The sequence below is a fragment of the Lichenostomus cassidix genome, chromosome 6 (genome assembly GCF_008360975.1).
Source record: "Lichenostomus cassidix isolate B80296 chromosome 6, HeHo_3.0, whole genome shotgun sequence".
Lineage (NCBI taxonomy): Eukaryota > Metazoa > Chordata > Aves > Passeriformes > Meliphagidae > Lichenostomus > Lichenostomus cassidix.
This window is the reverse complement of record NC_139487.1, coordinates 33,727,626-33,754,927: the sequence shown is the minus strand read 5'-3', so window position 1 is coordinate 33,754,927 and position 27,302 is coordinate 33,727,626. Positions and strand designations below refer to the sequence as shown.

The 27,302-nt window shown below is 43.3% G+C and overlaps 1 protein-coding gene across 6 annotated transcripts in view; it reads left to right on the top strand.

The window, feature by feature from the left end:
• The window catches only part of PCDH15 (protocadherin related 15), a 497,507-nt gene that overhangs the window by 347,808 nt on the left and 122,397 nt on the right, over positions 1-27,302 (top strand). For all 6 annotated transcript variants that reach the window (XM_085064475.1, XM_085064474.1, XM_085064476.1 and 3 more), the window contains 5 exons: positions 11,760-11,920; positions 14,726-14,881; positions 19,728-19,847; positions 20,875-20,985; positions 23,308-23,478. In XM_085064475.1, coding sequence (XP_084920601.1) covers positions 11,760-11,920; positions 14,726-14,881; positions 19,728-19,847; positions 20,875-20,985; positions 23,308-23,478 — 719 coding nt within the window. The remainder of the gene's footprint in view (positions 1-11,759; positions 11,921-14,725; positions 14,882-19,727; positions 19,848-20,874; positions 20,986-23,307; positions 23,479-27,302) is intronic.

Sequence of the window (27,302 nt, the reverse complement as noted above, 5' to 3'; positions counted from 1 at the left end):
TGGAGTGGGTTTTTCCACAGTCAGATGCATCTCAGCAAATCACCAGTTCGTTTTTCAGCCTTTCTATTTTATTGCAAGAATGTACTGGAAATGACAGGACACTTTATAAGAGAGAGATAAAATGAAAAGCGAAAGGGTTTGAATGTCCGAGAGGAATTGCTTCCAGCATTGTTTATTGGCCTGTGGAATGGGCTGTTATCGTGCCTCTCCAATGACACCGGATTTCCCTTGGGATGCTCTGACCTCTTCAAGGAGAGCTTTATGCAAACTGAGAGAAAATCAAGCGCTGTCTTTGGCAGCAACCTGTCAGAATGGAAAGCAGCTCTGGATGTTTAGTGCTGACGGCCAGGGGTCAGCAGATGCATTTAGGTGACGTGGCAGTGATGCTGCAGGACAGGAAAACCGGGGAGCAGGGCAGCTCTGGGGCTGCTTTGGAAGGATAACATTTGTGGCTGAACACTTTTTGCATTGAATCCCAGAATGGTTTGGGTTGGAAGGACCTCAGATCCCATCCAGTGCCACCCCTGCCATGGGCAGGGACACCTTCCACTGTCCCAGGCTGCTCCAAGCCCCAGTGTCCAACCTGGCCTTGGACACTGCCAGGGATCTAGGGGCAGCCACAGCTTCTCTGGGCACCCTGTGCCAGGGAACAATTCCTTCCCAAGATCCCATCTCTCCCTGCCCTCTGGCAGTGGAAAGCCATTGCCTGTGTCCTGGCACTCCAGGCCCTTGGAAAGAGTCTCTCTCCATCTTTCTTGTGGCCTCTTCAGGTCCTGGAAGGTCTCAATAAGGTCGCCCTCAGCTCAATGTCACCTGCAGCCCTGCTGAGGGTGCCCTCCATCCCTTTGTGTCATTAATGAAGATATTAATCACCACTGGTCCCAGTATGGGTCCCTCAGGGACACCACTGTCACCCTGAGCCGTTTGCCACTGTTTTCCTCTCAGAAAAAGTAATAGACATTTTCTAAATGAGTTCCTTTTCTAGGTGCTTATTTTATGTGCTTGGGAAGCCAGCGAGAGGGAAGGAGTGCAGTTTATTAGGAGCCAGTTTAATACACTGTACACCAGTGGAGTTTATGGAGAGAAACCTTCTAGATTTATGATCCTGTTCCTGCAGTGAAGCCATCACAGAGGTGCTCCATCAGCGCATCTTTCCTAGCAGAGAAACTGCTCTGGGCTGGTGCCAGCTCCTTCCCAGGGTTTCCTTTCCATTCCCCAGCTTTCCTGCATTCCCCAGCTTGGGAACTGTGACTACCCTGCAAACAAAAAGCCATAAACAAGGTGAATTTATCAGGCTACTTAGAAGTTTTAGGCCTTCTTTTGACACTGTAACAACATTTTAAAAGAAAATTATTAATAGGCTTTTACAAGGCAAACAAGCAGCTCCTGTGGTATTAAATCTTCCAAGAAAATATTTCCTATGTAAAGTTCTATGTCTGCTCATCTACAAATATAAACTATCTGAATTCATTCCATATCCAGCCTATCAAGCCACACACATTTCAATAAGACATTTTTGGTGCTTCCTCACATGGGATGGACAACTGGTAGCAGATTAAAGAGGTGTTTTTAAAGAGTAAATTCTCTAGAAGGGATCGAGATCATCTCGTTCCAACCTGCCATGGGCAGGGAATTCCTGGTTTGCACTGGATTGTTGTTAGCTCTGAGCCCCTGTGGACAGATCCTTTGGAACTTTTCTCTATTTGTACATTTTAACAGACAAGGAATTAATGCTCATGAGCTTCACAGTTCTCTATTGCTGTTGGTTAGGATTTCCCTTCTAATGTTTATCAGTGCTAGCTCAGAGTTCCTTTTCTTTTGAGTTGGTGATTTTTGGGGTCAGTGGTCACCATCTGTCCCTGCCAGAATCCGCTTTGTCCCTGTTGGAATTCCATTTGTCCCAGTTGGAGCTGCTGCCTTGGCTTTCCTTGTGGCCCACAAATCCTGCCTTTTTTGTGTCCATTCTCAGCAATCTGTTCTCCTCCCCTTAAGCCAGAGATAACACTGGGATAATTATCCCAGCCTGCTCTTGTCTCATGTCCCTGCTGTGGGGGTTATCTGCAGTCCATGTTCCAGGTATACACAGTAGGAATTTTTCTGTGGATAAATTTTCCAGGATGTGCTGACTGGATCTCGCCTTCACCAGGCCTGGAGTTCACTCCATCCTGTCACTCTCTTCTGTCCTTACATTGTGGATTTAACAGTGTTTGAGACAGGCAAGTCTGCTCTTTAAGCCCCCAAACCCATCCTGGCACCCAAACCTGGCTGGTGGCACCTCCCAAGCTGCTATTTGAGCCAGGATCAATTTGACAGGACCAAAAGTGTTCCAGAGGTTGGAAAGTGAGGCAGTTCTTCTGGCCTTTCCTCCCTTTTGCTCTTGTCAGAGTCATTTGCCTTCCAGCAATTTGCTTGGCAAATAAACACGATGCTTCATTAGCATTTGAGATAGTTATTTTCATCCTTATTAGATACCAGGCACTTACAAAGGAGCTTGACATCGATTTTGGTTTTTTTCTGTGCAAACAGGGAAGTTGTACAACAGAATGAAGGAGATGCAAATGATCTGTTGCTAAACTTGACAGGGTTTTTCATTTAATATCGTTAGGCTCCATGTTCCTATTTTCAATTAGCTCTGAAATCTGCTTCCACACTCTGCTGTTTAGTATTCCTGTCAAAGGCAAGGAAGGGAGTGCAGGATGTGTTTGGGAAAGACACAAACAGGGAAATGCTGAAAGGAAGAACCAACTGCACAAATAATTTGCTCTTACAGTGCATTGGTGGAATTGCTCAGTGTAGAGATAAAGCCATGCTGGGCTTGAGAGAGCACCTGGAAACTTCAATTTCCTCTAGTCCTGCCCCTTATTACCTGGGAGAAGAGACTGACACCCACTCTCATGTCCATTTTCATTTCCACAGGGGCAATAGAACAGCAAAAATTCAGTTATTCACATGTCTAATATTTTATTCCAGTTCAGACTGTAGTTTTTGAGAGATCTTTCAGATCACAGGTGAAGTGAAATGCTGTGAGTTCTTAGCAACCTCCCTCAAATGTTTGGTTTCAGTTCCCTTGACTTTTTCTTCCTGCTGAGAAGTGTTCAAAGAGCTTTTGGTGAGGGTGATTTCCCTGTAGAAAAGGAGCAGATCTGGCTGAAGGGAAAAAAATTCAGTCGTGGTTTGCAAGTTGGGTGATGAAAAGGTTAAAAAGCTGATCCTCGGGTAACACTTTGAAGCTGGTAATGACCTTGCTGCCTCCCTGACAGCCAGGTCAGGGAAGTGTGAAATAATTGACTGGCTCTGGGGAGCAGCGTGGCTTTTACGGGTTTGCTTTTCCCCCTGATAACTGCAAAACTGCTGCTTCAAATTGTTTTTTGATGAGAGCACTTTAGTGGCATTAGGGACTTGGGATTTGAGTGAGGAGGAATCACATAATCATGGAGTGGTTTGGGATGGAAGGGAGCTTAAAGCTCATCCTGTTCCACCCCCTGACAGGGGCAGGGACACCTTCCTCGAGACCAGCTTGCTCCAACCTGTCCTTGAACACTTCCAGGGATGGCAATGTGTAAAGAAGCAACAAAACTGCTTAGAACAAGCTTTTCAAAGTTGAAAATAAAATTCTTCCAGGCAAGGTGTAGTGCCAAGTATTCTTGTGCTTCTATTGGGATGTCTGCAAACGCAACCAGGAGCTGCACTAGTGATGATAAATCTGCCACACTTCATGTTGTTTAGTGGAATGGGAATAAAATAGGATGGAAAGATGTCAGACTGGTGTTTGTACCACTCTGGCCACTGTAATCCAACACTCTCTTGCTCCCAAAATCTCTCAATTTGGGATTCTGCTCCCAAACCCAGTGGGATCCTCGCTCAGCCCCTCTCTTGTCAGTTGTTTGGAATTCTGACTCCTGGACAGCAGCATGAGCAGATGCTGATGTACAATTGTAGGTTACAAAGGGTCCTGTGGAATTCCAGGAATCCCAAAGGCCTTTTTTACACGTTTTATTTCTGTGATAAAGCAATTCTCAGGAAGAGAAAGGATTTGTTCTGTCCCATGAATGAAGATGTTTCCCCATCCTGATTGAAGGCAAAATGGATAAGAAGTCATGGATTTTCCTCAATCTGTTATAAAATCCAGTGTGCACTTTCTATGGATTGCACCACTCCTCAAGGATTCCTTTGGTCTCTGGACAAAAAAAGGAGGGATTTCACAGCAGGAGTATTGTAAGGTTGAATTCTTCCTTAACAAGGCTTGTATACAAATTCAGCTGAAGGTGGAAATTTTGGTCTGTGATTGGCTTTTTTTTACCCATTCAATGAGTCCAGAGGAGGCACCAGGATGAGCAGAGGGATGGAGCAGCTCTGCTGGGAGGAAAGGCTGAGAAAGTTGGAATGATTCGTCCTAGAAAGGAGAAGCTTTGGGGTGACCCATCTCTGGCCTTCCAGGACCTGAAGGAGCTGGCAAGAAAGGTGGAGAGAGACTCTAAGTGCATTGGGGTTCAATTTTGGAAAACACAGATTTTGGAAACACAGATTTTGGAAAACACAGATTTAATGGCTCTGCCTTTGGGGTGCACCAAGAAAATCCAGGTCTGCTGGCAATGCTCAGGTTTTTTTTCCCCCAAGCATGCTTTCCTGCAGGAAAACCAGCATAAGCAGATAAAGAGAATGGAAAAGCATCAGTAAATTGTCCTCCTTTTACCTCCTTTATGAGGTAAAAACAGCTGCATGGGGTGCACAGAAGATGCCGAGGAAATATTCAAAAGCATTATGCATAACCATGAGCAATGTTTAGACAGGCTCCGATAATTTTAATAATTCAGGGCTAGAGCAGAGCAGTGCAGGCTCCCACTGCTTCTCTCTGCATGGTTTGCAAACAGGCCCCAGGATGGCTCCAAATTAAGGTGAAAACTTTCAGGTTATTTAATTCACACCTCCTATAGCCACTGCTGATCATGGTGTTCCCAAAAAGCTGCTCGATCTGTTTCATTATTTAGGAGTGCTTGTATGTTTAATGTGTAAGTCAGACTTCTCAAACAGAGAGCAAATAAACCCCGATGTTGATTGGCTTGAGAAGTGGCTAAAGGAGTTGGAAAGCAAACAAGATTTACAAAACCAGTTTTAAATATTTATTTGGGAACTGACACAGCCCAAAACTTGCCCAGGAGCTCTAAAAGAGGTTAGCTGGATATGTGGGGTGTGAGGGAAGTGCGATGGATCTTCACCTCGGTGGGTTTTGTGCAGAAACACTCATTTGGATGAAAGTTTCCATCAGAATTTCCCTGGCCAAGGCCATGCCCCTCTCATTATTAACCTTGTCTTGAGAGCACAAGAGCCTCCCCCCATATTCCTCAATCCCAGAGATGGATTTTAGGCTAATTCTGAAATGTGGGTTCCTATTCTGAGAGGTGAACCCAGCAATGCTTGGCATCTCCTGAGCGAGATAAATCTGTATTTCCGAAGATGCCATTTTCCTAAAATCAAAATGAAAATTAGGTATTTTTCCATTTTCTGTTGAATGGGAATGGAAATACAGTGCCCTCAGAAAAATGTGAATGAAACTGAACAACCAAGGGCTCCAGTTCATGGGTATCTTGTGCATCAAGGACTGTCAAGGAAGAGGCACTCTTTGTGTCACATCCATCCTCCAAAATCCTGGGGCTTCTCTGTGGGAAAAAAGCCAGGAGTTGCGGTTTCAGTGCATTCAACCCATTAATTTGAGGAAAAGTTGGAGAAAATAGAACCCAAAGTTAGTGAAGCTAAAAGGAAAAAGGTAAGTGCTTGGGCTTTAGAGTTGAGCACATTTGGATTGGATGAACAAAAAAAAAATGGATAAAATTGGGTTTGCTTTGGCTTGGGACCTATTGAGCAGACAAAAAAATACAACATTATTGATGTAGTCTCAATAAAATAAACTAGGTCTGAAATAGAACCGAGATTGGGTTCATGATAATATATTTAAATGGGAAGACTTGGATATCCCTGGGAGCGTGGCTCCTTTTAAGTGCAAATGATTGTGGTTGCAGGTACCAAACTCCATAATCAATGTACATAATCAGAGCATTTGTGCTCCCAGGAGCTCAGCCCTTCCTGGGAATATACACAAACTTTGTTAATATACATACGTTTTCCCCAAAGTACCAAAATAAACTCCAGAGTTTTCATCAGGGGAAGGTGTGAGTAGCTTACTCTCAGGAGTGAAAACTGGTTGTAGAATCGGGCTCTGTGGGAAGAGCCATCCCTTGCTTTGGGGTGAACATCATCCCATAAGGTGGAATTGTGTCAAATCCCATGATCCCGAGTTCCTTTGTGCTCCAAGGTTTCCCTGTACTGGTTCTCCCTCATCTCTGAGTGGTTCCTTGCCCAGTATTCCGTAAAATGTTGGTTAAAGGTTGGACTTGATGATCTCGGGGGTCTTTGGGGTCTTTTCCAACCTTAATGATTCCATGTAGATGGAAGTAAAACTCGCTGAGGTTTCTGCTCTGCCTGAAATAACAGGACCACAGCAAACAGACCCATCAGTCCATCCAGCTGGATCCCAGGAGAGAATGTTTTCCTCAGGACCTTTTGTCTGGCATCTGAAGACATGCAGTGCTGAAGGTCCCTTCTTTTTAGAGTCTGATGGTTTTTCCTGGATTTCCATGACGAGCTGGATGTTTGGCTCTTATCTCAGGGCCTGAATCCAGGGCTACCAGCTCTGAGCCCATTCCAGTCTCTGACCAGTTTGGGTTTTCATTTGTGTTGCTTTTCAGTGAGCACTCAAATGGTTGCTCCTGGTTTTGCTGCACAGCAACACTTTCCTTCTTCACTTGGGCTTGAGTCATTCTGAAAGCGTTTTCCCTCGTTGTCCAACCTTGATGGAATGCAGGGATGATTCCTGGGATCATTCCCTGGGATCATTCAGGGATGATGCTGGGTTTGTATTTCTCACAAAGGAGGTTGTCTAAGTACAGGAAAAACTCATTTCCCGGTGCTAATGTGCTTATGGACTCATGGAATCTCCTGAGTTGGAAGATTCCCACCAGGATCATCCAGTCCAACCCCTGGCCCTCAAAGGGATGGCTGGAATAGCCAGGAGTGGTTTTATCTCACCACTAGCTGTAGGATGAGCATTTTTATTACTTCTCTGCTCTCTGGAAAAGAGGAATATTTTCTTCTTCAAATGTTCCCAGAAATTGTAGGCTATTTTTTTTTGTAGAGAGCCTTTCTATTGTGTGTGGGGTGCTTTATAAAGTACCAGTTTTGTTCATGATTATTTTTTGTGTCTGGTATGAGAGCACCAACCTGGGAATGTTTTTTTTTCCCAAGAACCAGCAAGTTTTTGTGTAGCTAATGGACAATCTTCTGTCAACCTTATCAATCTGTCTCCTGTCCCATTGACTAAACTAAAAACCAAAAGAGAAACCCTTTCCAAAATTTTATTTCAAGGGATGTTTTACCCTCATGGGGTTGCCAGGGACTCAACCAATCGATACCAATGTTGAGCATCTTCCAGCTGATCCATTTTTATCCATTTAATTTTTATCATCTGCTGCACCTCGTTGTCCCAAGAGGTGTCTAAGACTTCATCCCCAGCCTGCTGGGAAGATGAGCAGTGTTAATGTCACTGCTTTCTCAGTGTGGAAGCTTTAAAAACCCCTTGGGGAAGAGCCCATGGGGTTTTTAAATGCCTCAAACATCTTTATTTTTTTTCACCTGCAAAGCCAGTAAGAGCAGGGACAAGGTTAGTCTGGAGCACGTGGAGGAGGGAGCTGGAATTCAATTTGCTGTCTGGATGTGTTCTGAGCACCCAGCACACAAGGTTAGGTGGGTGTTTGGGCTGATCTTAGACAGGTATTTGGGTATTTTGTTCTAATTGTGAAGAAGGATGCCATTGTTTTCATTCTAAAAGCAGTGGTTTGTAAATGATGTTTTACAGAGCTTGGATTTTGAGTAGCAGTTGAGTGTTAACAGAGTTTAGAGGAGTTACATTTGCCTTCTGTACCATTCAGGGTTAGAATGCATTCAGAAGAGTTTGGATGTGTTAAAGAAAATAGGAACTATTCCCAGAGAGAGAAGTTTTTGAAGAACGAAATGGAGAAAAGGATCCCCTTTAGGGGGGGTCCTCAGTTCCCCCATCTCCTGCAGATTATTCTGCAGGAGATTATTCTGCTCCTGCAGAGCATCACTAGCAAATCCCACATTTAATGGCTTTAGCACCTGAGTCCAGTGCCCTCCCCATAGAATGTTCACATCAGACTGGGCTGTAAAATCAAACCCTTCCCTTTTATTTCAGCCTAATGAAGATTTCCAGCTCCTGGATTCCTCTCAAGGAAATAGTCTGGTGTAGAACTATTGTTAAAATACTTACAGCACTTTATAGATTTTGCTTTCGTTGTCTTGTTTTGCAGCCGTTGTTAAGTAATTGCAACAAGCTCAGAAAAATGATGTTACTTCTGATCTATAAAAGATCTTTATTGTTCAGCTTGTTGGGGTCTGGTTGGTTTTGTTGCTTTTTTAGCCAACAGCTTCCTTGACTTTGATCCCTTGAAGCTTATCCTGTACTAATCCCTCAGAAATGTGTGTGGTCATTCTACAAGGTGCCTCAGTCATCAATCAGCCTTCAGGGCAGGTGGAAAAGCAGCCAGATTGTGTGGTCTGCATGGAAGGTGAAAATCTTAAAATCTGCTCGTGTTGATGGGCAAAGAACTTTCTTGTCAGTATTTTTTTTTTCTTTTCGTTAGTCAAGGAAATATCCCTAATATTAGTCCCTAGTGTCCTTTGCAGTGACTTGTGCACAGCCAAGCTTGTGGGTCAGGCTGTGCTCCAGGGAACAGGGACAGAACAAGGGGAAATGGCCTCAGGCTGGGCCAGGGGAGGCTCAGCTTGGACAGCAGCAGGAATTTCTGCATGGAAAGGGTGCTCAGGCCTTGGCAGGGGCTGCCCAGGGAGCTTTGCAGTCCCCATGCCTGCAGGTGTCCCAGGAAGGCCTGGAGGTGGCACTGAGTGCTCTGGGCTGGGGACAAGGTGGGCATGGGGCACAGGGTGGCCTTGGGGATCCTGAAGGGCTTTTCCAGCCTCAGGGATTCGGGGATTCTTTGAACTTCTGCTTGTGCAAAAGAATTGCAAGAGCAGATTTTCTGTAAACTCATTGTATCAATGAGTTACAAATCCCAAAGGACAGGTTTGCTGTGGTGCTGGAATTCATGGACAAACTGGTGAGTCAGTCACATCAGATTTATCCTCAGGAGGTTCCCTCCCTAGCATTTTAGGCCAGGGAAAGTGGCAGGATCTAAGGAAAAAAATAGAGATATTTAAAGGAGAAAGGGGAAGACCTCTGAAATATCAGAGACTTCATAAACTGGAAAAATTAGACTGTAAGGATGGCTGTTAAAAGGCTGATTTACAAACTGCTGTCTCTGAGACAGAGAGAATGGGTGCCTCGTGAATACCTGAGGAAAATCCAGCCCATTTTTAGGAAGAAAAGAATCTCTGGATCAAACCAAAGCAAACACAAGTGCTTTGTGAAACCAAGCAGAGGGTGAAGCAGAGATGAGTCCAATGAGATGCAGAATCAAAGCAGTGAGATCAGTGGAGTGGTGGTGGTTGAATCCAGACTATGAAATTCATCATCGCAGTAAGATTTTAAGTTGTTTGGATATTTTTATGAGTGAAAGTGGATTACCAACCCTTGTTTGCATCATCATTGAGGCACAGGAATGAGGGCTGGTGGGTTTTAGAGATTTGAGAGGAATTGTTGAGCAGACATCAACCCTTGGAACTGTGGCAGGGTTGGAAATGAGCTGGGTTTTCCTGGTGAAATCCTCTTGTTGGTGTTCAAACCAGTGCTGGTCTCCCCGAGGCTGCCAGGCCAAGCTCCTGGGGCAGAGTAGAACTGCTCATATGGTATTGGACAGGAAATCATGCCAAGAGCCATAAAACATTGTAAAAACAATGTTTCTCAAGTGGCTAAAAGGTTGTTGCTCTTTGAATTTGTAACCAGTTTTTGGTACAAAGCTTGGCAGTTTTATTCCCAAATATTTGGCAGTTTTCTTCCTGTCATCTCTGTTGTGTGAGCAAATAGTAGTTTCAAAATAAATGACTGAAAAAACCTTACTGTGGTGTTTTCCCCCAGTTTGCTGGGGTTAAGATCAGTGATTATTTTATTGTTTTAGCCAAAAAAGCATCAGCCCGACATGGGGCCATTCCTCTTGAATGAATATTTTTATACAGAGTCACTGCCATAAAGTGAAGATGTAAAGAAACTTTGTGTTGAAGTTTGGAATAAATTCTTTGGGCCCTTAATACCATGAGGTTACATGACAAATATCTTAAACTAATGATAAATCTTAACTTACATGATAAATACCTTAACCTAATTCAAATATTCTGTAGCTACTGACATTCACAGATTTTCTCCCTAACTGCTGGTAAACTTCCACCAAGATGATTCCTTTTAATATTTCAGTGTGAACCAAGCTGGGGAGCATTAATTTTACAGGAAAATGACATTTCAGAGGAGTGGTTCTGAATGCTGTGCATGCAAATCTGAGGCACTGGAGGGCAACACTCAGGGAGGTTAGGAAGGCTTGACATTTGGGAATTGAGTTGGAGTGTTTTCCTTGGGCAATTCTGTGCCTTGTGGGGGCTGGGAGCTGACTGCCACAAGCAAGGCTGAGCTGGCAGGATGGGACCAGGTGGTCTCTGGTGAGAATTCTGGGCATTGTTCCAGTGGATCCAACATGAGAAGGACATGGAATTGTTGGAGTCCAGAGGAGGCTGTGAAGTTGCTGATGGCACTGGAGCACCTTCTGTATGGAGCCAGGCTGGGAGAGCTGGGGCTGCTCAGCCTGGAGAGAAGAAGGTTGTGTGGAGACCTCACAGCTCCTTCCAGGGTCTGAAGGGATACAGGGAAGCTGGAGAGAGACAATTAATCAGGAACTGGAGTGCCAGGACAAGGGGGAATGGGTTCAAATTGAAAGAAAATTTAGGTTATCCATATGGAAAGAATTGTTCCCTGGCAGGGTGGGCAGGCCCTGGCACAGAGTGCCCAGAGAAGCTGTGGCTGCTCCTGGATCCCTGGCAGTGTCCAAGGCCAGGTTGGATACTGGGGCTTGGAGCTACCTGGGACAGTGGAAGGTGTCTCTGCCCACGGCAGGGGTGGCACTGGATGGGATTTAAGGTCCCTTCCAACCCAAAGTAGTCTGTGAGTCCATGTTTCTGTGGAAAGACCCATCCTCAGAGCCATCTGCTCCTCCCAGTACCACCTTTATCCTATGTATTTTCACTTCTTTGTGTGGCAATTCAGCTTCTGTTGCAGAGCACCTCAAGGTAGAAACCCTCTTTTTTTCCTGGAGAGCTTTATGTAACCGTGCTTTTTTCTCCCCATCATCACCTTGATGTGTCACTCGCGCTGCAGAAAATTTATTCCGGGCCTGGTTGTTATTTCTGCGTTTTCATTTGTTCGAGGTGAGATTGGGAGATGATTGCTCAATGAAGAAAAGGCTCATCTTGTTAAGCAGATAGCTGGATGTGACGGGTCTCATTGTCAATTTAAATCACTGTGCATTGCGAGTGCTTCTCCTGGCATTGTCTGATCCAGCTCTGGTGTCAGAGGCAGTTTTTCATTACAGATAATAAGGTTCAGACTCTTTAAACATCACTCAAAACATAAAACACGAGAAAGCCGAGGCAGAAAACAGCATTTTCAGTGTTGCAGCGGTTACAAAAATACATACAAATGTGGATTCCCTGTAAATTCCTCCCTGGGGTGTTTGATGTCGTTGCAGGCACGATCCTGGTGGACAACATGCTGATCAAAGGGACAGCAGGAGGGCCTGACCCCACCATCGAGCTCTCCCTGAAGGACAACGTGGATTACTGGGTGATCCTGGACCCCATCAAGCAGACCCTCTACCTGAACAGCACTGGCCGTGTGCTGGACAGAGACGTGAGTTCAGGCTTGGTTTTCCCAAAAAACACCCATTTCTAATTAACCATCAACATCAGCCCTGCTAGAATATAATCCCTGCATCTGCCTGGTCCCCAGATGGATGTGAATGGAGTTAATCTGGTCCTTTTTTAGGATTTATTGGGAGCACACGGGAACTTGGCTGTGTGTGCAAATATTGTGGACAAACACAACGACAAAAAAATGGATGTGAGCGTTTTATACCTGACCAAAGTCGACTCGTTTGTTGAATTAAATTTTGATTGTGGTTTGCTGCTGTTGGCTGGAAGAAGTGCTGCTCACCCCATGCCCTGTGACATTTATTAACAGCCTGCTTGCCCTGTGTACACTGAATTACGAGATGTGAGGGAGGGCAAAGGAGTCGTGACTGCCACAATTCACTCACAAAACTGGCGTGTTCCATTGAGAACGTGCTGGTTCAGATTCTTTTTTTAAGGCAGCCTAAAATTCACACACTCCTCTCATTCCTGAGGGTGTCTATATTGTCAGGGTAAGTTGGATTTTTATAAAAAGAAAGATGAGAAACACAAAATAAACAGGAGTGTTCTCATCCAGGCTAATTTCATGGAAGAGAAAACACTCTGAAAATAGAGACATTTCCTCACAGTGTTTCAACCTTGCAACAGAACCTGAAAGGAAAATTGACTTCCAAGGTCTGTAATCAATATGGCAAGAATGCCGTAAAACTCGGGAGTTCTCCTCGGAGTGCAGGGAAGTTTGTTTTGTATCAGCTTGATTGATTAATTTGTCTTCTCCGTGTGTTTTGAGATAAATTCATAAGTACCAAAAACAACATGCAAATTTCTCCTCATTTCCATGCGCTGGTGAAAGGCACTAATTGGATTCAGCTGTTCTTAATTTCACTTTAATTCACCAACTGTTTTCCCATGCAAAGCACAAAGTGGCAGAGTGGTCATGGTGGCACAAGACTTCCTGGGAAAGAGCTGGCACTTCCTCAAGTGCCAACCAGCAGCTGCTGGAGCAGCTTTGGCCTCTCAGGTTTAATTTTAAGCCCGAGCAAAAAATGAGAGCCTGGAATGGGAAGTGAAGCTGAAGAAACACTCTAAGAAATGTGGGGTTTGCTATTATCACCCCCCACACATCCATAGGGAGTTAGGAACCAAAATCTCTGTTGGATCAGTGCTAATTCTTCTTTCCAGGGCTTTTTATTGGAACTTTTTTGTCACCTTGATGTGAATCAAAGTCGATGCTTTACCCAAAGAACATCAGATTATTTGGGTTTCAATATTAGTCACAGTCTAATCCAATTCCCATTATTACTAGATTCAAGTCCCCAGGACTCCGTGGTCTTGGAAGTCTTTTCCAACCTAATGGATTCTCCTAAAGGATATTTCCAGCCTTCAGAACCAGGGCTGTGCTACCCCAAAATCACAGAACCATTCAGTGGGAGGGGGGCTATTTTTGTTAATGAAAAACCCTGACCTGTTTTTCTCATCTTTCAACTTAAATCCACATGAAACTTTGCAGTATCGATGAAATTGGAGAGGGATTTATTAAGTGTTATTTAAAAACCTTAAGATTCAGGTTTTTTATTACAGAGCAAAAATTGGAGTCTCTGATTCGTAAATGATTGCATTCCATATATTTGGATACTCTTCCCATTTTTCTCTCCCTGCTGATTCGTTCAGCCTGATCCTGTCCTCTATTTATTGCCTTCCTTGACAGCAAATCTTACCAGATTCCACTGATTTTTAGTAAGAATGGCAGTATATTTTCCAAATCAAATCAGATAAAAAGAAAATCCCAGATTTCTCTTCCAAAACTTTCAGTACTTAGGCAAGAACGAGCAGTGATAAATCAGAACTGAAGGTGCAAGGAGCTGCTGAGACATTCTGGGATGATTCGTCCCTGCTTTCATAAACAGCTTGTGCCAATGTGTATTTACATCTTTTTGTAAATCCAGAATATCAAATATTTATCAAGTATCTATAATTTCAAATACTTGTACTTTTCTTGGGCTTGGCTAATAAATCCAGCTACGCTCAGCAATGACTGTGGCTTATTAAAGGCAGCCTAAAAAGTCTTGAATCTTACTCAGATGAGTACTGAAGGCCATTCCAGCCTAAATTTCTTCATCCATTCATCAATTTGGGAGTTATTTTTATTGGAGTATTTCTGTGCTCACTGGAGTGAGAACAGCAGGATTGTCACACTGAAAGTTGTTTCTGAATTCTTTGCAAATGGAATTGGTGGCAAATTGGATTTATTTCTGACATGGCCTTTCAATTCAAGACAAGAGAGAAACAAGAAGGACATTGGAGAGAGTCCAGAGGAGGTCATGGAGATGCTCCAGGGTGGAGCCAGGCTGGGAGAGCTGGGAATGTTCACCTGGAAAGGAGAAGCTCCAGAGAGAGCTCAGAGCCCTTCCAGGGCCTAAAGGGGCTCCAGGAGAGCTGGAGAGGGACTGGGGACAAGGGATGGAGGGACAGGACACAGGGAATGGCTTCAGGTGGGACAAGGGGGGATTTGGGTGGGATATTGGGAAGGAACTCCTGGCTGTGAGGGTGGGGAGGGGCTGGGATGGAATTCCCAGAGAAGCTGTGGCTGCCCCTGGATCCCTGGCAGTGTCCAAGGCCAGGTTGGACATTCGGGCTTGGAGCAGCCTGGGAAGGTGTCCCTGCCATGGCAGGGGGTGGAATGAGATGATCCCAAAGCTCCCTCCCAACCCACACCATTCTGGGATCCAGTAAATTCCAATATTACCAACCCAAAGGCTCCACCAGGCCATTTTTCAGGTCCCTTTATGCCATCCTCTCCCTGCAGCCGCCGCTGTCCATCCAGTCCATCGTGGTGCAGGTGCAGTGTGTGAACAAGAAGGTTGGCACCGTCATCAACCACGAGGTGCGCATCGTGGTGCGCGACCGCAACGACAACTCGCCGCAGTTCCAGCAGCAGCGCTACCACGTGGCTGTCAACGAGGTCAGAGCTGCCTTGTCTTCCTCCTTCTTCCTGGGGTGGGGTCATGGGAATGCCAGCTTCCTCCTTTGAAAACCCAAAAAATCCCGTTGGTTTCAAATCCCTGATTTTTGTGTCACTCCTGAGAAGCTCCTTGCTTCGGTGGGCTTTGGTTTTCAGCATCTAATCCTGCTTTTCCTTAAGGAATACAAAGACCAGCATATTTTTCACCAGGAATATTGCAGAAGATAATGTGGTGTCTTCATGATTTTCTCTTCTGATTTCTGTTAAATTAATGCACTATTAACAACAAACCTGAAGTAAAACACTCTTATGGATGAAAAAAGAAAATAAAAAACCAATTGAGAAAGTTTTATTAACAAGATTGAAGCTTGGCAAAGTGCAGATTTGGTTTATTGCTGATGGTCTATATTACATGTGAAATGAATTATTTTATTTTATTTTATTTTATTTTATTTTATTTTATATTATTTGTCATACTTTTATGGAATAGAGAGCTGTGGATTTGACTTCGCTGTGTCATTTGAAGGAAAAACTTACTTCCTTCTTGAGCTGGTATAACTTCATTTCACTTTTCAGTTGAGTTTTTTATTCTGTTAGGGAGTGAATAATCTGCTGATAAGCAGTACAAAAGGCCTGTGTTTTCAGGGTTAGCATCTCAGGGCTTTAGTAATGAGTAGAAAGGGGAATTTACATGCAGAAATAGAAATGTGGGGGCTGAAATTATGTGGAAAGTGGAAAAATGTACATGGCTTTCAGATTGGCCATGGAATTTCCCTGTTTTTCCAGACCTAGTGCAGGAATGTTTCTGGTCTGGAGTTCTGAGGACACCAAGCATTTCTTGCAATGCATTTGGGCCAAATGTTGCTCTTTCCACCAGCTGCACCCTCATTTAATTAATTCCTTCCTTTCATTTTATCTCTGTTCCATGGATAACATCTGACATGGCACCACTGTGCCCTTGAGCAGCACCCAGTGAGTTCACGCTCTCATTAATTAATTAACAAAAAAATAATTCGCAAAGCCTCTCAGACTCTCTCAAAGGTTTTAATGAGTGATTAAATGTTTTAATGCTCGTTTGTTCTGCTCATAATTGGCACTGCCTCTGGTGAATTTAGCAACAGGAAAGCACTGGGATTAAAGGTTGGTGGTTATTTTTTGCTTTATTTTCAGGTTTCTTGTCAGCCAGAAAGTACAGAAATTTCTCTTATGGAAGAAACATAAAACAACTCCAAGGAGAAGCAGATTTTATTATATTTTGTTGAAATGGAATGGTTTTTATGTCAAGTTATCGTTACATTTGAGCTGTCCCCAACACACTGGGATGAGTTTGTCAGAGGAGCTGAGGGCAGCTGGAAATAGCACATAAATCCTGGTTCCACACATGCCTTTTCCATTTGCACAGGAAAAAGCCATGGTTTCAAATTAAACCTGGATTTTCCCAGAAGGCTTAGAATGAAATGCCTTCCAAGCTCCAGAATTATCATTACATGGTTATTGAGGGAATACTTTTTTCCCAAGATTTTAATTCTTCTCTTGAAATTATGGACTCGTCACGTGGCTTGTCCTTGTCAGTGCTGATGGAGTTTGGAACATTTGTTGGATCAGGTGGCTCAGCTGGGAGTGGCAGTGCTGGGATTCAAATTAAGTTACAAATAAATTTTTTTTTTGAAGGTTGTAGTTGAAAACAAAGTTTCTGTTTCCCCACCATTTAGGAGTGAGTTTTTCTTTTCCCTTCCTAACGTTTTTACAAGTCCAAGTATCCCAACTGACTCCAGCATTAGGAATCTCCTTGTGGAAGTAAAACCAAGTGAAGGTTGATGTCACCATTTTCATGATAATGAGAAATCCTCCGCAGAGTTATTCCCTTGGCTTTTTGCATGGCATATTTTTATTTCTATGAAAATATCCCATCGTTATTCAGTTAGGAAAAACTCCTGACAGTGCCATTAGCCTGGGGCTAAATTTGACCGGATTGGTGGCTTGAAGATTTGAGTTATTGCAGTATTAAACCAAAGTTCTGTAGCTGGCGTGGAATTCAGAGGAATTATGCGGCTCAGTTAATATTCCACAGGCAAATCTATGGCATTGCCACAGGGGGTTTCAATTTATGGAGCCTAATACAAGGATTAAGAAGTCAAATCTTGTACTGCTGAGGCCCAGTGGTGGTGTCTGTGTTTTGTGTTAAACACAACTTATCTGGATCATTTTTGTCTGAGCTGAATGCAGCTCCAACTCAGCACTGCCTGGGTTTTATCAAACTGACTTGTTTTGGTCTTAGTTTTTCACTTTCCTGAGCCCTGCAGGGAAAGACAGGAGCATTTAATAGCAGGTTCTGTTTGGAAGTGGAGGTGGCGTTCCTAGAACAGTTTGAAGTCAGTATTTATTAGAGGGATGTAGCCTTAGAGCTGCTTGGAACCCAAAATTGTAAGGTTGGTTTGTTTATTGGGTTTTGGGTTCTTTTTTCCTCCTTTAATTTGGCAGAGATGGGAATCCTTTGCAAATTGAGTGCATTTCTTGAACTTCAGTCATCTCAAAACTTTGGGTTTGGGCTGTTGAGGGTTAGACCTTGTGCTGAATTTTCATTTCTTGTGGTGTAATTATTCCTATCTTTTTCCTTGCGGTATCGAAATAATTAATCTCTGCAGGTAGACATCATCAAAAGAGCGTTAGCTCAGAATGATTAACTGGAAACCTCGCTTTGCTCTGCTCTTTGGGGCCCCTCTGAAAAATTATTCATTTTTAACTTTGTAAATAGGCAATAACAGGGAAATTTATTTTCCAAATGTTTTATGGGAGGGCTGAACGTTGCTGTCTGCATCTCAACTTCTAATAGCCATTAATCACGCTGAAGGAAGTTTTTAAGTGTTCCAGCTGTAGACTGTGGGAGAAGAAGATTTATTGTGTGCATCTCCTCTCTATTTGTTTAATTGCATCCTTTTCAGAATCTTCCTTGTTTCTCATCACCGTGGTTCTTTTCCAGTGGATTGAGTTCCCACAGAGATGATTATCCTCAGGCTGTCCTGGAGTTGCTTCTTTGCCATCCCTAACATTTTGTTTTGCACAACGTGAAATGTTCGGTGTGGTTAAACTCTTTGATATACAACTCCGGGCCTTTTCCCTAGGAGATACCAAAAGTTCCTATGGAGAAACAAAACTCCACTTTTTCAGTGAAGGAATTAATTTTTCCCAATATTCAACCTGGCTGTCCCTGGATCCCTGGCAGTGTCCAAGGCCAGGTTGGACATTGGGGCTTGGAGCAGCCTGGGACAGTGGAAGGTGTCCCTGCCATGGCTGGGGTGGAATGGGATGATCCTTAAAGTCCCTTCCAACCCAAACTATTCTGGAATTCTGCATGGCTGATGTCTCCAGAGCTGCTCCATCTGGGAGCACCAGGACTTTTTCCTGTTTGGGCAGCAGAAAGCTGGGAGATTTCCATCCCATTCCATCCCATGGCTGTCCAGCACAGTGCCTGGCTCCTTCCACTCATGGGACCATCATTTAACCATGGATTAATTGGGTAAACTCCCTTATGTCGAGTAACAGGGTGTCAGAGAGGGGGAAATGGGGTTAAGAGAAGGGAAAATGGGATTAAGAGAGAGGAAAATGGGGTTCAGAGAGGGGAAAAGGGGTTTAAGAGAGGGGGAAATGGGGTTAAGAGAGAGAAAGAGGGGGTTAAGAGAAGGAAATGGGGTTAAGAGAGGGGAAAAGGGGATTAAGAGGGGGGAAATGGGGTTAAGAGAGGGGAAAATGGGGTTAAGAGAGGAGGAAAGGGGGTTAAGAGAGGGGAAATGGGGTTAGGAGAATGGAAAATGTAGTTAAGAGCAAAGAGGGTTAAGAGAGAGGAAAAGGGCATTAAGAGTGAGGAAAAGGGGGTTAAAAGTGAGTATAAGGGATTTAAGAGAGGGAAAAATGGAGTTAAGAGAGAGGAAAATGGGATTAAGAGAGGAGCAAATGGGGTTTATCAAAACATGAGCATAAAGAGCAATTGTGGTGTAAGTGTGGATAGTGGAGGTATTGTAAATTAAGCCCCACGTGTTTTAGCATGAAAAGGCTTCAAATTGGTGGGTTTTGTTTCGAAGATTCAATACTCCCAGCCCTGAGAAGGTTTCTCAGAGAACTCTGCTCACCACTACACCCTTGATGATCAGCTTTATAAATAAAACAGGAACTATGAGTGCAGGAGGAGACAGGGAGTTGTCTTTGCTTTGTTGTGAGCACTACAAACCAGAAACATGGAATAACATGTATTTCTTGAGCTTCAAGAAGTTCAAGTTTCTTGAACCTCATTTGATTTTCCCTTTCAGATTGATTACTCTCAAAGTTTCCTGAATATTAAAATTCAGGAACGACGACTCCCAAGAAATCTTCCATCCTTGCTCTCAATGGGCCTTGATTTTGTTCTCTTTATCTGCATGGAGATAATTATAAATGGATTCATTTTAAAGCCATCATTTAATGGGTATTCAGTTGCTGCCAACACAATATTGGAGCAACAGCATGGCTCTTGTGTTTGTTCAGAGCCACGGAGCTCTCTGGGTGTTTGTGTTTGCATGTAACAATATTAATCTGGCTCTGCTCACACTGTCAAATAAGTTCTGTTTACACTTGCAGCTCGTCCTTGTTTGCCTTCCCAAGTCTGAAAAAGGAGCTTTTATTGGGTTTAATCTGTATTTATTTCATGGGTTCTTCCAGTGTTACAGAGTGTTTTTCACATCTCTGTCTTTTTTTATTTTTTTAAATGAGGTTCTGTCTTGATGCATTCTAGACCAGAGCTGGGGGGAAAATAAAGTTAAAATGAACTTTAAAACCTGAAGGTTTTAATGGGTGTCTCTTGCTGTTCTTGCAGCTAACTCCAGTTGGAACAACCATCTTCACAGGATTCTCTGGAAACAATGGTGCTATTGACATTGATGATGGTCCCAATGGCCAGATAGAATATGTCATCCAGTACAATCCCAACGACAAGGTATTTGGGCTTCTTACCTCCATGTGTATCTGTATTTCTGTCTACATTTAGATTTATATTTATTTTTATTTATATTTAAATTTATATTTATAATTATATTATTTATATTTATATTTATATTTATATCCATATTCATATAGATATCAATATCTATATTCCTGTCTATATCTATATCTCTATCTATCTATATCTATATCTATATCTATATCTATATCTGTCCATATTTATATTTATAATATTTATATTTGTATAGCTTGAAATAGCAAATGAACAAAGGTCTTGTTATGTGACACAAGGAAAGAATATTCCTGTGTGCCTCTGCTGTATTCAGAATATTGTGTTGCTGTTGCCTGTTCAAAATACTTCCGTATTAACTATCTTCTGCGTTGGAAGATTGAAACATGAAAAGATGGCTTTTTTTAATGAGATTAATTTGATAATGAAACTGCAATTGGATCTCAGGTCAGAAACTGATGCCCTCCTGCCACCCCGTGCCCCAGCTTTGACACCTGAGTGTGTGGAAAAAAACACACAGAACAAATTGCATTTCACCTGATTTAACATCTGCATTTACCCCGAAATGTGAATTTGCTCGTGTAGGAACATATGCATGAACTGGCACCTAAATGTTGATGTTCTCTGCTTGTTTAGCACTTCATTGCCCTCATGAAAGGCAGAATGAAGAGCAGATCAGTACAATGATGTGGATTTCTTATCTCCACCACTGCATCATTGGTTCTGAACGCCCCACTGCAAATTCAGGATGGCTAATGGGAAAGAAGCAGAGTAGTCTGACTTTTGTGGTTGGAATTAGTAAAGAGTCCAGGTGAATTCTGTTCTGTACAGGTCAATTATTGTGGAGCTCTTCAGGAGGAAATTGGGTAGGGAGGAAACACAGAAAGGTTTAAAATCTCTGCTCTGAAGAGCCGATGCAGCCCTGGAATGCTAGGCAAGGGATCATCCCATCTAAAACATATTTTAACTTTGAGGCATGTTCGATTTTATTGCTTTGTTTTCTCGTTTGCAGACCTCCAACAGGACCTTTGATATTCCTCTCACTTTGTCCGGAGCAGTAGTTCTGAGGGAAAGACTCAATTACGAAGAAAAGACTCGTTATTTTGTCATTGTTCAAGCAAATGTGAGTATAAATCTCACGAAGGCCATTTATGCCCCTGATTTAGGTGCAGCTTTAGTTTCCTTCCTGAGGAAAGGCAGAGCCTTGCTGAAATACCAGCTCTGATAAATCCTCTCCTGCTGAAGATCTCATTTAAGATTTATCCAGGCTGTTGAAAGCTCAGGCATATTATTGCTGGTTAAAAAAGCTCGCTCAGAGTGTGACAAGCCAACCTTTTTGGCACAAGGAGCTACTTGCAAATATGCAGTGCAGCCCAGGCAGCAAAGTGCAGCCTCGTGGCACTAAATGTTCATTTTCCAGCAAATCTGGCGAGGCTGATTTGCACTCAGATGAGTTTGATGGACAGAGTTTCATTGCATCCTTCAGGTTGGAAATGCATTTTGTTATAAAGAGGTGATTTTTACTTCAAGTCATATCACAAGTGTACGGAGAGATTTTTCCAGAGTGGCTGGCAGTGGATAAGAAGAGAAGTGATGTACAAACTCTATCTCAGATATCTGTCATCAGAGCAGGGTTTTGGTGCCCTTGAGGGCTGTGAAAGCTTTTTTCCCTTTTTGTCCTTCTGATAACAACTGAAATGAAAACTTGCCCTCTGTTGTTTATGGCTGTTGTGACACGTCTTCGTTCGTGGGAAATGAGAGTGCTCCGAAGCCACAGGAGATCCTGAATCCACACATTCCTGCCATCTCTTGGACACAGAAGTGCACACACATTTTGCAGTCTCTTTTCTTACATACTCTGTGGCATGTTGAGCATTTTGCCAGCAGGATTTGGGCTCCAGGGGTGGCTCAGTGCTCCTTTCCCCTGTGCTCAGCTGTGACCTCAGAGACCTGCAGAGCTGCCCCAGCACAGGAGGGACCTGGAGCTGCTGGAGAGAGTGCAGAGGATGAGCATGAGCAGAGGGATGGAGCAGCTCTGCTGGGAGAGCTGGGATTGTTCAGCCTGGAGAGAAGCTGTGAGGTGAACAAATTGTGGCCTTGCAGAGCCACAAGGAGCTAGTAGAAGCTACAAGTAGCCACAAGTAGAAGGACCTACAGGAAACATGGAGAGAGACTCTTTCCAAGTGGATGGAGGGACAGGACACAGGGAATGGCTTCCCAGTGCCAGAGGGCAGGGCTGGATGGGATCCTGGGAAGGAATTGCTCCCTGGCAGGGTGGGCAGGCCCTGGCACAGGGTGCCCAGAGAAGCTGTGGCTGCCCCTGGATCCCTGGCAGTGTCCAAGGCCAGGCTGGACATTGGGGCTTGGAGCAGCCTGGGACAGTGGGAGGTGTCCCTGCCATGGCAGGGGTGGCACTGGATGGGCTTTAGGATCCCTTCCCACCCCAAGCAGTCTGGGATTCCAAACCCCCACAGGCTGCACTGAATTCTCCCAGTACTGTGTGATCCCATTCCTCTGATTACATGATCAGTACTTTGTTGTCCTTGCATTCCCAGAGATGCTGCTGGAAATGAATTCCTCTGTATCTGCTTTGATCCAGAATTACTCTGAGGCACTTCCTGGAGAAATGTAGGAATGGTTTAGTTGATGATGAAGGCTGCTCCTTACAGCTGGAATTGTTTTTCATCAATGATTGTGAAGAAAGCTGAATGCAGAAATTCCCATATTTTCTCTCAATGTGAAGCTGGTGCAAGAACTGAGTGGACTGCAAAATAGAAAAAAAAATGCATTCACTCCCATTTATAGCAGTGGCCTATTCATCTCACATAGATGATTATACTAAACAGTATAAATAAAAAATACATTCAAAAATTGCCTTTTTTTTTTCCCTGTCAGTGTTACATTAGGAAAAGAGGGCAAGATTTAATTCATGGCCCATTTTCCCCCTCAAGATTTTAGTTCTGCAAAGGCAAGCTCACGCAGCAGTTCCTCTGTGAAAATGGATATATTTCTGACTGTTTTAAACAAAATATTGCTTAGTCATGGTGTTTTCTTCACTAAACAGAGGAAGAAAGAAGGGGTGAGCTGTTGCTAATGTGCACTTTGGGTAAAACCACAACAATTTCTGGTTATAAATAAGGCACTGAGCCTTTTTATCTTCTACAAAACTGCTGTATTTTTATAGTTTTACTCCTCTAGTTTCCCCAAACTGGATTATTTCTGAGTGATAGATGTCTTGCAGTATTTCTTCACTTTCTCTCTTAATTTTCCTCGTGAGCCCTTCAGGCTGCAGCTCTGAGCCTGAAGTTCTGCAATTATTCCTAGAACGTGGATAATTCTGGCGCTTCTGTTTTTGCTGCAAACCTCTTGGGAGGTTGTTTTTCGGAGATTTTTGGGAGATGCTGAGCTGGGGAAGCCTCACCAGCTGGACTGCTTTGCCCCACAGGACCGAGCCCAGAACCTGAACGAGCGGCGCACGAGCACCACCACGCTGACGGTGGATGTGCTGGATGGGGACGATTTGGGACCCATGTTCCTGCCCTGTGTCCTGGTGAGCAACACGCGGGACTGCAGACCCCTCACCTACCAGGCCAGCCTGCCGGAGCTCACCGATCCTGTAAGTCCTCTGGGCTTTCTCCAGGGTTTATGGTTTATCTTTTCCCATGGGAGGTGGAACTAAAGGGTCGCCTTAATGCTGTGTTTTCTCTGCTGAGCAAGAGGGAGCCAAGGTGAGGTGAATGTGGGAATTATAGTGGAATTCCAGCTTGGATCCAGTGCCAAACCAGCTGCCTGTTGGCTGCAAGGGCTGAGTCTTGAAATTCGGTAAATTGAGGAATTGCTGTTCCTGATCTGTCAGTGTTTCGCTCTCAAAATATCCCCAAGAAGCACTTTTGGGACAGGAATTGATGTCATTCCAATTGATGTTATTCTAAACGTTAGGAGAAAGATATCTGGGAAGAGGAAGCATCAATCCCTGATCCCTGAAAGGATTTTCTGTTGCTGTGATGAGGTTTTGATCGAGAGAAGAGCAATGGGGTTTTATCCCATAGGGGTCCTTGAGCTAAGTCTGCCTGTTCATCCATCCACAGGATAGGGATAAAGATGAGTGTGAGGCTCATTCCACACTCCATGCACACCTGAATCCCAGAATGAGGTGAAAATTTCTCCATTTGCTGGTGCAACTCAGAATTGCCATTGCTGCCAGCAGAGGTGCAGCTGGAGATGTGCAGCTGTGGTGGGTGGAACAGAAACAGGGATTGCTGGATCCATATTGATAGGTGACCTTTGATTCATATATTTAAGGATATCAAAAGGTGGAACCAATTGAGTCAGTAGGTATTGCCCCACCTGATTAGCTCTGACATTAAGGTGACATTAAAATAATGTGAAGCTTTGACATTAAGGTTTTTATCTTTGGTTGCTCAGCACAGGACACACTCCCTGTCCTGCTGCCTCCAGCCAGGGGCAGGAACTGTGGAAATTCCTGCTTTTCCCTGCCTTATCTTGAGGTACTGAGCTGCAAAACTCATTGATTCAACCTCCCTGAGCTGCAGGATGTTCAGGGGAAACTGCTTTTGTTTGTTTTGTGGCTTTTCTCATGTCTGATCTATGAAATGAGCCCCTGCTTCTGTTGGTGAGCCACTAACTCTTTGCTGTTTATCTCTTTTGATAAACCTAAGAGGAAGAAATTATTACTTGAACCTCAAATATTTACTTGGCTCTTTAGCAAGAATTCCTTTGGAAGGTATGGATGATACCTGGATTCAGCTAGGAAACATTTCTATTACATTTATCCTCTATTTTACCTTTTTATGTATTATACCTATTCTGTGTTAACCTTCTCCATAGCTACCACTACCTTTCTCCCTAGGCTAAAGGACTATTTTTAGTTCAACACCATCTTTTTTCTAGTTATTATTTTTAATTTGCTTTTTAATTTTTTTCAATGAAGACAAGAAGGAATATTACCGAATGAGGAACAACCTTGAAATGTGAATTATTTGGAGGCAGTAGCTGGAAAGAGAAGTCCTGCTTTTTACTGGGCAAGATACCTATTAGCTGATCCCTAAAATAAAGCGTTTAATGTCACTGGTAAGAGAAATATTTTTGTCCAGTGTAGTTGGAATCTATCAATGAATTTACTGAGGGAAAAATTTGGGAATTAATTAATTGCTATTAGCTACATTTCAATTTCCAAGAAAGCCTGTGCTGGTTGATTAGAGACACATTAATGTAAAACTTGCCACAGCACAAGTGAAAATTCTGGAAACAGCATCCCCCATCTTGGTTATATTAATCAAAGGGAAAAGTACCTCAGAATGTTCTGGGTTTCTTCTAGTGGTCATTAAATTAATTAATGAATTAATGTATTTATTTTTCTGGAGGAAGTACCAGGACAGAGACATTTGATCCAGGGATCTGCCATGGAATGAACACCAAATAACCTCCCCTGAAGTGGGAGAGATTTGCTGCTTCACCCAGAGCTCCCCCACAGCTGCCAGGGGGGAGTTCTGGGGCACTGAAAGACACAGCTTTTGACCCTGTTAACCCTTAGGCTGAGTTGAAGTGGATATGTGAGGTTAAATCCACTGTAATAAAAGCTTTCAGCTTTTATTGAAGAATAGTAAATCAGGAATGCCTTTCCAACCTGTGTGAGTGGTAAAATCCCACAGAATAATTGGGGTTTTGTTCTAGCTGACTTTTAAACCTGACTGCTTAAAGACAATTCCTGGGGAGGGAATCACCCCTAAAGACAGTCAGACTGCATAAAACTAAAAAAGTCAGCTTCAATTGCCACTTTTTTTTTTTCCCCCTTTTGTTGTGTTTGTCTGTTAGATATGTGACATTTCAAACTGCAAATGCTCATGGTTAATTTAGGGAGCTGTTGGTCTCTGGAGCAGTTCAATCTCAATCTGCCTTTATTTTCTTTGCCTCATTTGTCCAAAGATTTGGCTTTTTTGATTCAAACATGGCAAAAGAGCTTTGCCAGCCTCTGGCCAGTCGAGACTCGTGAGCTATGTTTGTGATTCAGTGGCATCGAGCCCCAGGAAATCATTTTATTTGTTTCTAATTATTCCTTTGTTTCTAATCATTCCTTTCCCAGCTGAACAGGCTCTGTCCAGTTTTTGGGACTGCTGCTAAATGCTCTCTAGGGGATGGAATTTACACTTCCTGCTGGAGATGGCTCAGCATTGAGCACAGTTGTGTCTCCTGGCAAAACTGAATGTTCAAAGTCTGCCTTCCAGAGAAAACAGAGTTTTCATCGTTAGGAGAATTGTTTCTCTTTGGAAAAATCATTTTGGGGAAGGAAAAAAGGGAATGTTTTGAATAGTCCTGCTGGTAATTAGACTAAAATCTTTGGTGCAAGATAATTAGTGCTGGGTTGACATGAATGGGAGCTCCTGGGTACTTGAATTCCCAAAATTATTTGGTGGACAGGGCAGTGGTTCTTCAGGAAATCAGCAGAGAAATGTTGGAAAACTTGGCTGTGTCTCTCCAGTCTTGCTGGTGAGTAAATTAGAGCAGAGCTTAACGAGTGAGGCTCTGAACAGTCCCTTTCCCACTGAAAAATGAGCAAGTTATCCCATTTTCCCAGGGATTCATCTTTCAGTAGCAACTGCTGCGATGAGGGGAGGGGAAATGCAGATTGTCAGGGTGCTTTATATGGAAAAAGGCCAGGAGTTGGAGTTGTGGCCAGGTTATTTGCAGATAGCAATTTTTCTAATTAAATTTTGGCAGAGAGACGAGATGAACAGATAGGCAATCATGAAGTGCTTTGGAAGTGGGAAAGCAAGGCAAAAACAAGGATAAAATCCTCTCGTGGCTGCAGCCACCTCTTTTCTTCCAGGCCAACTTTTCATTTGCATTTTCCACCTCTTTTCACTCGGACTGAGGTCAGCAGGTCGATGTGAAGTTCGACCTGGATGAAATAGATGAAATCCACAGTATTTTAACCTGAATTAGTGATTTGGAGTGAAGAACTCAGTGAAGTCCAAATGGACAGCTTTGATAAGCTATTGATTATCTGCTAGTGCATGATAAGGGGCCTTAAAAGGCGTTTTGAGTTAGCTGATGTGATTTTCCCTATAATTCCCCTTTTTAGGATTGATTGTCTGTCTCCCACCTGCCATCCCTTGACAGGTAGAGCCTTTTTTTAAGGGAAATGTCACTGGAAAGTAGCGAAGCATGAAAAGGTTAAAATCACAGAGCTGTGCTGCTACAGGTAATTAAATTTTATGTATTTGGGAGGATACCAGGATGACTAATTAAAAAGAATTGTCAGTGAAATTGTCAGGAGCTTGAATATGTGACTACATGAAGAATAATCTCTCTTAGCAGCCAGGCTGAGGTATTGATCAGGCCCTGTAAATCTATGATTACCTTGTGACTTTAAATATAGATGTATTGCAGATAGAGGAGAGGTTCTCTTGCCTGGTTTGC